Source organism: Cnephaeus nilssonii (assembly GCF_951640355.1).
Source record: "Cnephaeus nilssonii genome assembly, chromosome: 3".
Classification (NCBI taxonomy): Eukaryota; Metazoa; Chordata; class Mammalia; order Chiroptera; family Vespertilionidae; genus Cnephaeus; species Cnephaeus nilssonii.
The window spans coordinates 43,723,491-43,736,997 of NC_137074.1; the positions used below are offsets into that span (position 1 = coordinate 43,723,491).

The following is a 13,507-nucleotide window of genomic DNA, read 5'->3' on the forward strand; positions in this document are numbered from 1 at the left end:
CATGTTCCTGCTTACTTTTGGGGCAACCTTGAGGAGTATTTTCAAGTTGTCAGGGCTTTGGTCAGCAACTTAGGGCAGTGATGGCGAACCTATGACATGCGTGTCAGCACTGACACGCGTAGCCATTTCTGATGACACGCGGCCGCATGCCGAGGATGAAACATTTGCTGCTCCTGAGGATGAAACATTTGCAACTAGAGTCTTGGAGTTAGTTTTTTCCTCAACACACTACCCGAGTTATGCTCAGTTTTTTGGCGAAGTTTGACACACCAAGCTCAAAAGGTTGCCCATCACTGACTTAGGGGCTGCCCTACAAGATAGCAATGGTACCAGCTATATAGCGGAGGGCCTTAAAACTATCTGGGAGCGCAGGCTGGGTTTCCTGCATGAAATGGGTGCCTGTCTCTGCTGCCTAGTGCTCACAGTGCGGGGCCACCCTCTGCCTGTCCCTCTGAACAGAGGGTTCTTTTCTAGCGTCAGTGTGCAGCTGAGGACCCTGGTAGCTAGCTTCTCCAGTGCTTTGCCAACTTCCTTCTAGGCTGGATCTCACTTGCTCTGCCCCCAAGCATGCACCAGCCTCGGAACACTGACTGCTGCCTGGCCTGGTTTTGAATGGCTCTCTGAATTGATCAGCCGTCTTCAGCCTCACTCTGATGCTGCCTGCCGGACTGATCTGTGGGCTCCTTGGGTTGATCTGAACTTCTGCACTTTCTGGAGCATGCCCAGCTCCACGGGGGTTGTTGTAGTTTGCAAAGGTCTCAACTTAGTTCCTGCCCATTGCCTTGTAAGCTGGTTACCACTTTGAGTTCTCTCTTCTGAAATTTTCAAAATGAGGGTCCATGGCTATGGCGGGGGGAGCTAAGATGATCTGGATGCCCTCAATAGCCAGTGATGTGGCCTTTCAGTCTGCATTCTGAGTCCTAATTCAGAAGAAGATCAGTAATTTGGGAAGGGGGAATTTTATGCAGAAAACACCTGTCTAAGTGAGCCCTTACTGTGATGAGTGCTGGGAAGGAGACGTTACCTTAAAGTTGACTTGTTCTACTGGGAAAGGTAGGCAGTAAGCAGATAGTTTCAGGATGACAGGAAATATAGTGAAGGGTAAGCATAAGACTTCAATGCAGGGCAGGGAAACAGCCATGAAGTCTATCTGACCCCAGAGTTGAGTATTAGTCTGTGTAATGTAATCCCTAAAAGGGAAGTTCAGCCTAGCTTTGTGGAGCATCCCTGTTGACTGGAAAGCTTGTCCCCAGGGGAGTGCCACTCACAGGTAGACTCACCTCCTCCCCAGCGGAGACATCGGGCCAGGTCATTTCCTGTTCCAAGAGGCAGGACGGCCACTGGTGGATGCTTTGTGAAGTTGGCCTTATCTGCAACCCATGAAGAAGATGAGAGAACCACATGCCATGGGATTACAGAATGTCCGAGTTATCTAGTTATCCATGACCTGATGCTTGAACCCCTCCATAGCGTTCTTTGTTAGAATGCCTCCCATGATGGGGAACACACTACTTGCTGAAGTAATCTCCATCTACAGTGTGTAGACCACTACAAAGGGTTTTCTCATAGTGAACGAAATCTGTCTCCTTGTAACTTGCATCTCTTCATCCTAATTTCACCTCAATCTTTTCCTATGGGGTGAAAGCAACCTCAAAAATCATTACTGTAGTTTGTGCAGCTTTAATCCTTAGTGATAACCATCCCTTGTTACATTTACCCCTCAGAACAACCCTGCAGGGTCTTATCATTTTTGTCATAAATGAAGAAACTGAGGAAGAGAGAGGGAAAGTAATTCCAGAGCCATGATCCACACCCAGAGCTCTAGAGCTCCAAACATGCTCCTCCTTTCTTCAAGGACTAGGCAGGTGCATAGACAGTAGCACAGGTGGGTTTGAGACATCAGGGAATGGTGAAGTGTTTGGAAAACTGAAGATGTCACACCTAAAGTCATTCATGTTCAAAAGTTTAAACATAGTATTGTGTCTAACAGAAAACCGCCATGTGTTATTTGGTACCTAGGTAGCAGTTTGCCACTTTCACCTCCTCCCAGACTTGCAAGTACAGAGATTCCTAAATTTATTTTCCATGCCGGTGTGAAGCAGCATCAGACGGAACCATTAGAGAAAGCACAGGAGACCATGTATGTTTTAATCTGGCTGAAGATCTACCGAAGTTTATGTTAGTTCATTAAGAAAGTTGAAAGAGGCACAGACACCTATTGGGCTCAAGGGGGTGCCTATTTACATAAACCTCAGTTCACCTAGTGCCAGGGACCATGAATGATATTATGGGGAAGTGTTGGTAGGGGGTTGGGGTGCTACAGGAATCAGCATCCTACATGAGGATCATACTAGGGTTGCCCCAGCAAAACAGGAGTTCATAGGTCCCCTGGCTTGTCTGACTTGTGCCAGAAGTGGCTGAGCTCTGGCAAAAACCAAGGCTGAGATTATAAATGGGAGGGTTAAGATGGAGGATGGAGTAAAGCAATGGACTTTCTCATTGTTCCCAGAACCCAGTCAGTGTTTATGCCTCCCTACCTTTGCACATTCTGTTCCCTTTGCCTGGAAGACCCTTGTTTCCTTAGATCTGCTCTTTCTTCCGTAGAAAAATCATCTTCACAGTGTGGAGGCTAGAAAGCTGGATGCTATCCTAGGTTTGCCCTCTCCCTCATCCCACATTTATTCACTCATCAAGTTCTTAATAGATCTCCAAGCAATCTTTTCTCTCCATCCCCATAGTGATGCCTGAGTTCAGGTATGATATGATTCCTTCCTACTGGTATGGTTGCAACTGTCTCCTCTCGGCCCTCTCAGCCTCCAGTTCCACCCCCTCATGTGTTCTCTATACTTTCACCAAGGTGGGCAATCCTTGAACCACAAGGCTTATCACGTTAGTCCATTGCTTTCACACTGTTGGGGCTCCCCTCACCCCTTAGCATGGCACACTAGGCCCTTCCAGGCTCTGCCTTCCTCTCTAGCCTCATCTCTTACCCCTCCGACCTCCCATCCAACATGTCAACCACATCTTAATGTTTTCAGTGTCTTAAATCACAAGCTCTGTGTTGCTCATCTTAAATGCTGACTCTGGGAGTTCCTCCCTGGTGGCCCTAGTATGGACCAGGTGCCTCTCTAGAATGTTTCTTTAGCACTAGGGATAATCTCATCACAGTGTCTTGTAATTGTCTATTCATTTGTTCCCTGAATGTACTGTAACCTACTGGGAACTATATCTCATTCACCACAGTATCCCCACACATACTTGCTGAAGGCCTACTATGTACTATGGCTCTAACAGCAGGTAAAAAAGCCATGACTTAGGCAGTAATGGTAGTCAAAGGGGAGAGACAGATATTAATGAGGTCTTCCCATAAATTTCAAATTTATACTGAAGATGAAAGGAGTGTGGTTCTGTAATAAGGTGACAGAGGCTGGGGATATGTCAGGAAAGGCTCTTCCGAGGAAGCCACACTTTGGCTCAGATCTGAAGTAGAAACTGACCAGCAAAGACCAGGGGAGCATACCAGACAGGAGGAACAACTCATGCAAAAGCCCTGTGGTGGAAGGGGTGGGTCTATCCAAGGGTCTGAGAAAGGAACTGTGTGGCTTGAATCTAGAGGGAGAAGGATGGAGGAATAAGGCTGGAAAGGTGGGCAACTGATAGACTACGCAGTTTCCTGTAGATCATTTGAAGAGTTTTTGTATTTGTCTTAAGAATAATGAGAAGCCATTTATGTGCTTCACATGCATCATGAACCCATTGACATTTAGGTAAGACCATTCTGGCTATAGAGGGAGAACAGATCAGGGAGGGGACCAACTGGGGGTGGTAGAGAGCACTGAATAATTGCTTCAATATTTCTTGAATGAATGAATGAATGAACACTGTGCCATTATTCCTCTTACCACTGTTTTTTTCTCCTTGACCCACTAACCTGTAAAAGCAGATAATCTCACATGACCTTCTTTCTTTCTATTTTGAGCAGCTTCTAACACCTGTGTCCTCTGCAGATGAATTTTATAAAACTTTTCACCAAAGCCTACTTTCTCCTTCATGATGGAGAGAGAACCATGCAATCAGCTCTCAGTACTGCAGCCATCCACCCTCTGCTGATCAGCTTTTCCTTCCTGGCTCCCAGGGGACGCTTCCCTCCTCCCACAAACAACTAAAGCCGGAGGTGACAGGAGAGTGTGGGTGGCTGCTTGGCAGGGCTGTTTCTATGGAAACCAAAGTGCCTGTGAGGGAGTCAAAAGCAGCAGGTGTGCAGGTGCTGGTCCCGCCCCTCCAGGTGGTCGGCTTATGACCCCTGGAGGCCAGCCTGCCCTGCCCTGCCCTGTTCAGGGTCCATCATGGCTGATCCTTGGTTCTGCTCTTGTCCTCATTTCCCACATCCAGTCTGTCAGCAAATCCTGCTGGCTCTACCTTCAAAAGATATCCAAAATCTGACACAAAATTATTGGTAATTTAATTTAATTTTTGTTTTTCCATTTAGAAGCTTAAATGAAATGGGCATTATAGTGAAACTTTTCAAAATAAGGTACCCAGCTAGATTTGGCAGTGTAACCACTTAGTGTACCAAGAAAATTTTCCAGCTGCAGTCTTCCCATCGCCTGTTTCTGCTATGGTCCAAACCATGGTCACCTCTCACTTGGGTGACTGCAGGAGCCTCAAAACTGCTCTTCCCTCAGGTATCCGCATGGCTCACCCCTGTCCAAGTCCCCATGCAAACATCATCTGCTCTGAGCAGTCTTCCCTGACCACTAGGATTTCAATTGCAGCCCTCACTCCACAGCTGTGTTCCCTTTGCCCCCTCTTTGCTATATATATATTTATCACCTTCTAATATATGTTTCACTTACTTCTTTGTTTATTGCTTGTGTCTTCCCTCTAGAAGGAAAGCTCCTTGAGGGTGGGATTTTTGTCTGTTTATTCATTGTCTCAAGGAGAGCTTGGCACAGGAGGTACACAGACAATATTTGTGGAATGAATGACAGGAAGAAAGAAGCAGCCCAGGGCTTGTCGCTCTGGGCCCTGTCTTGGACTTGAATGATGGCTCTCCCAAGCTCTTCCCTTGCCCGTCCTTATGTTCCACATCCCAGTGTTTATCTAGGTTCTCCAGAGTTAGATCTTGAATATGCTCTTGTCCCATGATTTCAGAGTCAGTCTCCATTATGTACTGGGGGTCATGTGTCCAAGGACCCATAGATCAGGCAGAGCTGGATTAGGAACCCTAATTTCCAGCCTGGGCTCTCACCACTGCCCCTCTGATTTAGGTGTGTTGGACACAGCCCAACGTGGCCTTTCTTTGCTTGCACTTGTCTGCACTTTATAGATGCGCTTTCTGGGCTTGGACTCCTGGTACTCATCTCAGGTGATTTGCCCTGGAATATGCATCTGTACTTACTTCTTTTGCCTTTATCCACAACTTGGCTCTGACTGGAGTCTCAAACCTATCTCCCCCCTCTGCTCGCCCCAACCACCCAATCTGGCCTGTCCTGCCATTGATCAAACCCCGGCCATGACAGATGTTTTTGAGGCAAGGCTTGAAATAAAATATTCCATCCATACCTGTGGAAATCCTTCCATGGTCTTGTTTCTTTGTTTTTCCACCCAAAGTAGATATTTAGTCAAGCATTGGCCCAGGAGTGGAAACAAGGATGAACAAGACATTTCTTTTTCTTTTTTTATTGCCTTCTTCAGACTTTAAATATACTTACTATAAGTAAACTGCAAAGGCCCTCCCAGCCCATTCTTACCAATGCAATCCAAAATCCAGCCAACTGTCCCATCTCCTCCGCAGGCCAAGACACGGAAGTCTGGAGTATCCCGGAAAAAGTTCAGTCTGGGAAGTAGAAGAAAGGCCCAAATGGTCTTGTTTGCTAGGTTGTGGCTGACCTTTGACACTGCTTGAGACAGAGTCCCTCCACCCGCACCCCTTCCCCTGGGAGTATGTTATAATCTCGATTCCTTTTGGGGTTGAGAGGGTCACTTAATATTCTGAAATCAGAACTTACTAAGCAATACCATTGAGTATGAATCTCAGGGGCCATCCTTGTATAAGGAGACTCTGACTCAACGTTCAACACAGAAAATGTTTTGGTTTTTTTCTATTCTCTATTATTTGTGCAGAGGAATCCATATTTTGCTTATTTGAGCAACAGTGCAACAACTAACCCCTAACACTTTGATTCCCCTTTAGCTCTCCTGCCTGCTCTGTCCCCACAACTGCCCCTTTAAATCAGATGCACTCAACTAGCTACATCTTTATCCAGCTCTCCTGTGGGTCCAGGCCTAAGTGCAGTGAGCACCACCCCTTGGGGGACTTGACCCTTCAGAGTAGGGCTGTTAACCCGAAGTCCATGAACTTCCAAGGGGTCTGTGGACAGAATACAGAGGACTATGAACTTTGAGATAAAATGTTACATTCTTATCTTTCCTAAGCTCTAACTGAAATTTAGCATTTCCTTCTCTTGTGAATGTAGGCGAGAAATCACAGACATATTACCAATACCCAGGCCTTTGTCAGGTGTCAAAATCACAAATGTCTTAATGTTTTGCTACAGTTATGGCAGATATCTCATACTACTATTCATGCACATCACTGCTTCTAATTTACAATAGCTTTTAGACCTGCCTCTGGAATTTGCTACATAATGTGTTAGTAAATCACATATATTCCCATATCGCACATTTGTTTTCTTAACATTTTGATAACTATTTTCAATAGAATTAGTTTCCCTGATTATATATTTAAAATATTAGTCTGAGAAGGGGTCCACAGGCTTCGTCAGGCTGCCAAACAGGTTCCTGGCACAGAAAGGTTAAGAAACTCTGTTTCAGAGCAAACGTGACCTGTGGACACATTGGGGTGGGACTTAGGAAGTGGAAGCTCAGTGTTTCTTCCTTGCCCAACCTGGTGGTCTGAGAAAATCCCTGGGCTTACTGAATCACTGATGCAGGTATGGGCAAATCACATTCTATTTTCTATTATTTGTGCAGAGGAATCCATATTTTGCTCATTTTGGCCACAGTACAACTAACCCTCTCTTCCCCTTCCTTCCCTGCTCTCCTCTGGAAAGTGAACTCTGAATGGAGGCTGCATCACCTACACAGCCTGTCTGAGTATAGACTGACACCTCTGAGATACTCAGCTCAGCAGCCCTAGAAGTTGTCACTAGGCTCGTCATCCAGAGCAAAAACAATTTAGGGCAGATGAGGTTAAGCAGGAGCACTGCATTCAAGCATTAAAATGCCCCTGAAGGGAATGGGCTGGTAAAGGTGTCCATATGCTGCTGCTCAGTCACAGGTCATCATGGAGCAGTCATTGGCCGTCATGGTGACCGTGATGGCACCTGTAACAGCATAGGTGGGCTCTGTTTTTATTATTATTATTATTATTATTATTATTATTATTATTAATTATTGATTTCAGAGAGGAAGGGAAAGGGAGAGAGAGATCAAAACATCAATGATGAGAGAGAATCATTGATCGGCTGCCTCCTGCACACCCCCACGGGGGATGGAGCCCACAACCCGGGCATGTGCCCTGACCGGGAATCCAACAGTGACCACTGAGCCACAATTAGTTTTAAATGGTGGGAGAGGTGCTGAATCCACACTCAGGTTTCTTTCTCCCTTTTACTGGGTCTTGCACTACCACTGCCATAAATGATAGAGTTGTGTCAAGAAACAAAGACAGGGACAGATTCCCATTTTGGAGTCCTTACAGCAGCCCTTCTGAGGGTCTTGCTGGACCCAGTGTAGAAGGCGGGTTAAGAGGCTGGGCAAAGCATGCTGAAAAGCCCAGCCCAGCGGGCACAGATCTGAGGACCTGGCGCCTAGACAGCCACTGGCCAGCACTTGTTTCTGGTGCACAGTCTCTGTCTAGTAAGAACAGCCTTTGAGAGCCTTCTGCCTGATGCTGGAGGGGTCTCTGATTACAGGGCCCTGCAGCTCATCATGTTAGTGCTAACACAAGGCCCTGCTCCTCCCTCCAGACCTTTCATCAAGGTGCAGAAGGGCTGCCTCCTCTTGTCACTCTCCCTCTCTAATGAGCAGTGAAAGAGCCAGTAGACAGATAGGAGAAGGGTCATAGAGAACTTAACAATCTCTAAAATGGATAATCCAGAAAAAAAGTGATTTCATTGAATAACCAATTGTTTTGATCCTAAAATGACCCACAACAGAACATGCAGCAGAACTACTGAATGACAGTGAAAAGGAAACTCTTTCCTCCTCCCTGATGACTCAATATGAAGACACCAGCTAACACAGCCTTGCAAATAACTTAAAATAACATACCAGCCCGCCCTTCCTGTCAATCAAATGAATAGCACATGCAGGAGGCTACCTCCCAGAGTTAAACATAATGAGAGTTCCTGAGTACCTCCAGGAGGAAGGATAGATGTAAGGAAAGGAAGGGAAAATGAGTAAAAGGGCAAGAAGGACAAGTACACAAATAAAAGAGGGGGGGGGGTTGACATAAAGGTATACTCTTCAGAGACTTAAGGGAAAGGGGGAGAAATTAGGAGTAAGAATTATATCTCCATACCCTGGAGTAGGCCCCCCATTGTCCAGGTTGAAAACTTGTTTGGGGTTGAGCAGATAGTGGAATTTCCGAAGAATTCTATGGGGGGAAAAAAGAAAGAGAGAGAGAGAGGCAGAGAAAGAGATATCATTATGAGAAGCCACAGTAGGGCAAACACCTCTGGAGCACATTCATGGTGGGAATGAGGGTCTGCTTAAACCCCGCTGCAGAAAAGACTGAATGCAGGCCCTGCAGACCCTGAAGTCCCAGCTTTAGCTGGCATCCCTCATGCCCTAACCCCCTGGTTCAAGGCCTCCCCATTCTCCAAGACTCTAGCCCCCAATGCCAGAAGTATCACCCCTTGCAGAGAAGGCAGGGCAGAGGAACTCAGAGAACAGAAGTTCTATTCTCCTAATGCTTTTTTCTTCATGGAGACCTTCTCCCAAATGTTCTGTATGTTCTCGGTTGTATAGTTCTGCTCCTTGTGGACTATACAAAGGCATCAATGGGAAGGCCACCCAAATCCTGGAATCAGGAGGAAACACAGGAGTTGGGGCTGGGGCAGGGGAAGGCTGGGGGCAATGACCCCACCTAGGCTTGGCTTCAAGGCTCAGCTTGAGGCTAACCAGGTCAGTTCAGAAGCGATGCTCTGCCCCTTGGACTGGGATAGGGGTCTCATAGTTGTTGCTGTAACCCTACTTATCATTTTTAAACATGGATTCCAGATCCCCATGCCGTCTGTACATTATCCCGGAGCTGACAGGACTGGGGGCAGGGCTGCTTTGCCCTTTCTCCCTCTCTCCTCCCGCTCTCTTAGTGCTTCCAGGGGACTGGGCATTTCCTTCACGGATGAGCTGAGTGCCCTGCTTTCTCAGGGGCTCCATAGGCCAGGAGGTCCCAATCGGTGAGTCCTGCCACATCTCTTAATCAAGAAAAGACTTGACAGACTAGGAAGTTAACAGGCATCTCAGAACTTGGTCTGACTCTGGGAGCCATAATAATGGCTCATGTGACAGGCCCTAGGCTAAGCACTGTGTGTGTTTTAATCCTCACAACCACCCTATGAGAGGAGAAATTCTTATTTACAGAGGAGGGATCCAAGGCACAGGACATTAAGTCAGTTGAACCAGGTCATCAAGTGGTTAAGTAGGAGGGCTGGGATTTGAACCCAGGTCTGCCTGTCTCTGTTCAGTCCACTATATTATGGCTGAGGGGAAGAAAGGACCCAAATGAGGCTTTCTGGCCTTTCCATTTTGAAAAAGAAGAGAACATACCTTTCTCCTTGTCTCCCTCCACTCTTGGGGTTCACCAAGACCAACAGGGGGTGGGTACCTGGGGTGGGGATGATCTTGTACTTAAAAGGTAAAAGAAAAAATAAATTAGCTCTGTTTTAGCCAACCAGGGGAATGAGATGAGAGTTTATACTAAGACAGCATCTGGGAGAGGTGGATAGGAAGCAGTTACAGTCATGGAGGAGAGGAGGATGGGAGGTAGGTCTTTGTCCACTGGCTGAGTTTTTGAGGGGTTAAGCAGCTAAGTGTCTTCAGCCTGAGTGGCCTTGGAGTGGTGTGAATGATGAAAGGGTTTGAAGAGATGGGACAATGGCATTGTAACTTCAAATCGTTCAACAATGGTGAGTCATTGGGTCCACAGCATGAAATTAGATTTTGTGAGGGATACAATTGAAAATGACCTTCAACGGTATGGCCATCTGGTCAAATTCCTAAGTAAAATAAAGCTCATGAAGTTAACCACGAATTCCCCCAGCACAGATTTTCCTCCTGAGCCCTGGTTCCTCATTTCTCATTGTCCAGTGGGTACCTTCAACCAGATGTCTCACCACATCAGGTTACTCCAAGCATCAACATGTCCCAACCCTGACCTATCTTCTTTCCCCATCAAACTGGTTGTCACTCTTGGCTCCCTGCTTCAATTTAAATATGGTGTTATTTTTTATCCAGTCATCCAGGAAAACCCTGTTCTGCCAAATTCTTTCTCTGGAATGTCCCTTTCTCTCTGCAGCTGCCAAAGCAACCATACTGCCCAGGCATTTCCCAGTTCAGGTAAGTCCTGTAGGCTGCCCCCAGGATATCATATTAGTCATGTAACTCTTGTTCAAAAACCTTTAATAACACTTCATTGCCCTGATTATAAAATCCAAAACTCCTAACCTGGCATCCAAGGCATTTCAGTGTAGCCCCATTCAACTGTTATCTCTTAATTACTCTAACCCTCACTGCAGTTCTGGCCAAACATGGCTTTTGCCCTTGCGAGTGTGTCTCCTGCATTTCCACCCTGTGGGTCTGCTCACCCTGGTGTCTTCTCCTGCTCAGTGCCCTGAAATGCCCTCTTCTTTCTTCGCAACCTCAGGGCGCAGTGCACAAACTACTTCCTCTATGAAGTTTTCCTTAGTTACTGCAACTAAAACTATTGCACTTGAAACATGTAATACCTTCTGGGTTTCTTGTTGATTTGTTTTCCATTTTCTTAGGTAAATGTCTCAAAAACAGCCACTGGATCTTAAATACCTCCAAAGCAGAGTGTATTTGTGTGTGTGTGTGTGTGTGTGTGTGTGTGTGTGTGTGTGTGTGTGTGTGTAAATCTTGTACCAAGGACCTCATAATGCTAGATACAGGAGTGAGTAGTTAATCAATACTCATGGGTTTAGCTAAAGGACACACTGATACAGAGACACAACTCTGCTCCACATTCACTAATGCTCACTTTCCCAGATCCCAGGCTGAAAACGCAGCAAACCCAGAGCCATGCTGTTTGAAACACACAGCACCAATTATTATGATTTTTAGGAATGTTCTCATCTGCCTTAAGGTGAATGTCTGTGTGAAGCATCTTGGAACCTGAAGAGTAATTTTTACTTCTGGGAGTGGTATTTAAAATATTCAACAACCTCTACAGCATGGGCATTGCCCAATCAGTACAGATGCAGGCTAACCAAATGGATGCCAGCTGTAAACAACTGGTAGGCCTGCATTGTGTGATTGCATGTCTGTCTGTCCCACTTGACTTTCTGTCCTTATAGGTACCCAGAGCTTTCTCACATTATTAAGATCCCCCATCATTATTGCTTATACTTTAATTTTCTAAAAACACTAATCTACATGTTGTCATTGAATCTCAGGGATCCTCTGGGGGTAGGTAGTGCAGCGATTGCTGTGCCCCTTTTCAAACAGGAAACTTAAGGTTCAGAGGAAGAGGAGGAGGCCCTCATTTCCTATTTCTTTCCTAGTTAGGACTCTTTGTACCTCACCAGCTGTCTCCCCTGCAATCCTTGGAGCTCTGTGGAAGGCACAAAGATAAGATGTTTATTGGTGAACCTGAGTGAAAAATGAGTTCTTAAATATGTGTTTAAGGATAAAGAAGAATTTTTGGATACATTAGCTTCATTTTGGCCTATTGCTTTCTGGAGACAGTGTGGCAGTCTTGGAAAATCTATTGTATATTTTTAGGCCACACTCTTGTTGTTTTTTAGGGGGTGAGCATATTGGAGTTTCTAAAGCAACTTGTTCTTAAAAAGGTAATAAAGACAATTTGGCCAGCCATGGGCTCAACCAATCCCCTTTCCCACCACTTGCCTACAGTGTGGTGGTCAAAGGTAATTCCGGAGGCTGGGAATAAAGTGTCTTGTGTGATATAATTGATCAGATGAGAAAGTAAATGTTGAGGTATATTTCTCTATCACCCAAACCCTGTCTTCCTTTCCACAGCCCTGGACCAACTTAGGATGAATGATCAGATTCAGGATGCTGAGGTACCTGCATTACAAGTTCACCCTTGGCTGACGCGTCACCATCAGACTTCCCACCTTGCCTGTCCTGTGAGAAGAGAGGAAAGATAAGCATCTTTTGGAAAAAAAAGTTTTAATATAAGAAAAAGGAATCAGAAGAAAAACAAATGGTTAATAAGGAGAATTAGAAAACCAGTACAGAATGGGGAGGAGTGTTTCAAAGTGGGGCTTTGGCCTTAAAAAAAGAAATGCCCCCCTATGGTTTCTCGAGGACTCTCGAGGTCTCTGTGATCATTTGCTCTAACATTAACTTTGAGACTCTGGAATGGAATGGACATGGGGAGAGGGAACACTAACATTGACAGAAATCTACTTTGTTGATTTTGAAGCTTGAGCTCTGAGAAGCAAGGTCTTAGATCTGGCTTCTCTGCTTAGCACTATCTAAATGATGTCATATTGAGAATGTTATTTTTTTTAGTTGTGTTTTTTAAATTTGTTTTTTAAAATTATGATTATTAATTTGTGGAGGTTTATTTCTCATATAGTAAAATGCTCAAATCTAAATCTCCAGCCAGATGAATTTCTGCTCTTGCTGCTTCTTCAGGTGTAATGCTGCTGTGACTCTGAACATCTTATTGGTTTTATCTGGCTTTTGAATTTCATAGAAATGGAATCACAAAACATGTATTTTTATTGATTTCAGAAAGGAAGGGAGAGGGAAAGAGAGATAGAAACATCAATGATGAGAGAGAATCACTGATTGGCTGCCTCCTGCACAACCCCCGACTGGGGATCCAGCCCACAACCTAGGTTTGCGCCCTGACTGGGAATTGAACCATGCCCTCCTGGTTCATAGGTCAATGCTCAACCACTGAGCCACACCGGCAGGGCAGACTATGTCTTTTTTGAGTCCAGCTTCTTTTTATCAGCAGTATATCTTTGTGATTATCCCCTTTTTGCATCTAAACATAGTTTTTTTTCCATGTAGTATCCTATGATACAAATATGCCTCAATTTATTTATCTATGTACTAGAGGCCTGGTGCACGAATTCGTCCATGGGTTGGGTTCCTCCATCTGGCCAGCAATCGGGGCCGATTGGGTCATCTCGCCCAGTCCCCATCGGGGCCGGCGGCCAACTTCCCGGCCAGCCAGCCCCAATCGCCCCTGGCCGGCCAACCTCCCGCGGCCCTTCCTCCTGCCGGCCAGCATGGTGGTGGTGGTGGTGGGGTGCCAGGG

At 45.7% G+C, this 13,507-nt stretch overlaps 1 protein-coding gene across 5 annotated transcripts in view; it reads right to left on the reverse strand.

Moving 5' to 3' along the window:
- The window catches only part of DGKG (diacylglycerol kinase gamma), a gene marked incomplete at its 5' end in the record, with an annotated part of 157,826 nt that overhangs the window by 93,295 nt on the left and 51,024 nt on the right, over window positions 1-13,507 (reverse strand). For 4 of the 5 annotated variants that reach the window (XM_079766048.1, XM_079766045.1, XM_079766047.1 and 1 more), the window contains 5 exons: window positions 1,281-1,370; window positions 5,754-5,839; window positions 8,549-8,623; window positions 9,799-9,878; window positions 12,298-12,357. In XM_079766048.1, coding sequence (XP_079622174.1) covers window positions 1,281-1,370; window positions 5,754-5,839; window positions 8,549-8,623; window positions 9,799-9,878; window positions 12,298-12,357 — 391 coding nt within the window. The remainder of the gene's footprint in view (window positions 1-1,280; window positions 1,371-5,753; window positions 5,840-8,548; window positions 8,624-9,798; window positions 9,879-12,297; window positions 12,358-13,507) is intronic. The other variant, XM_079766046.1, reaches the window with a different exon arrangement.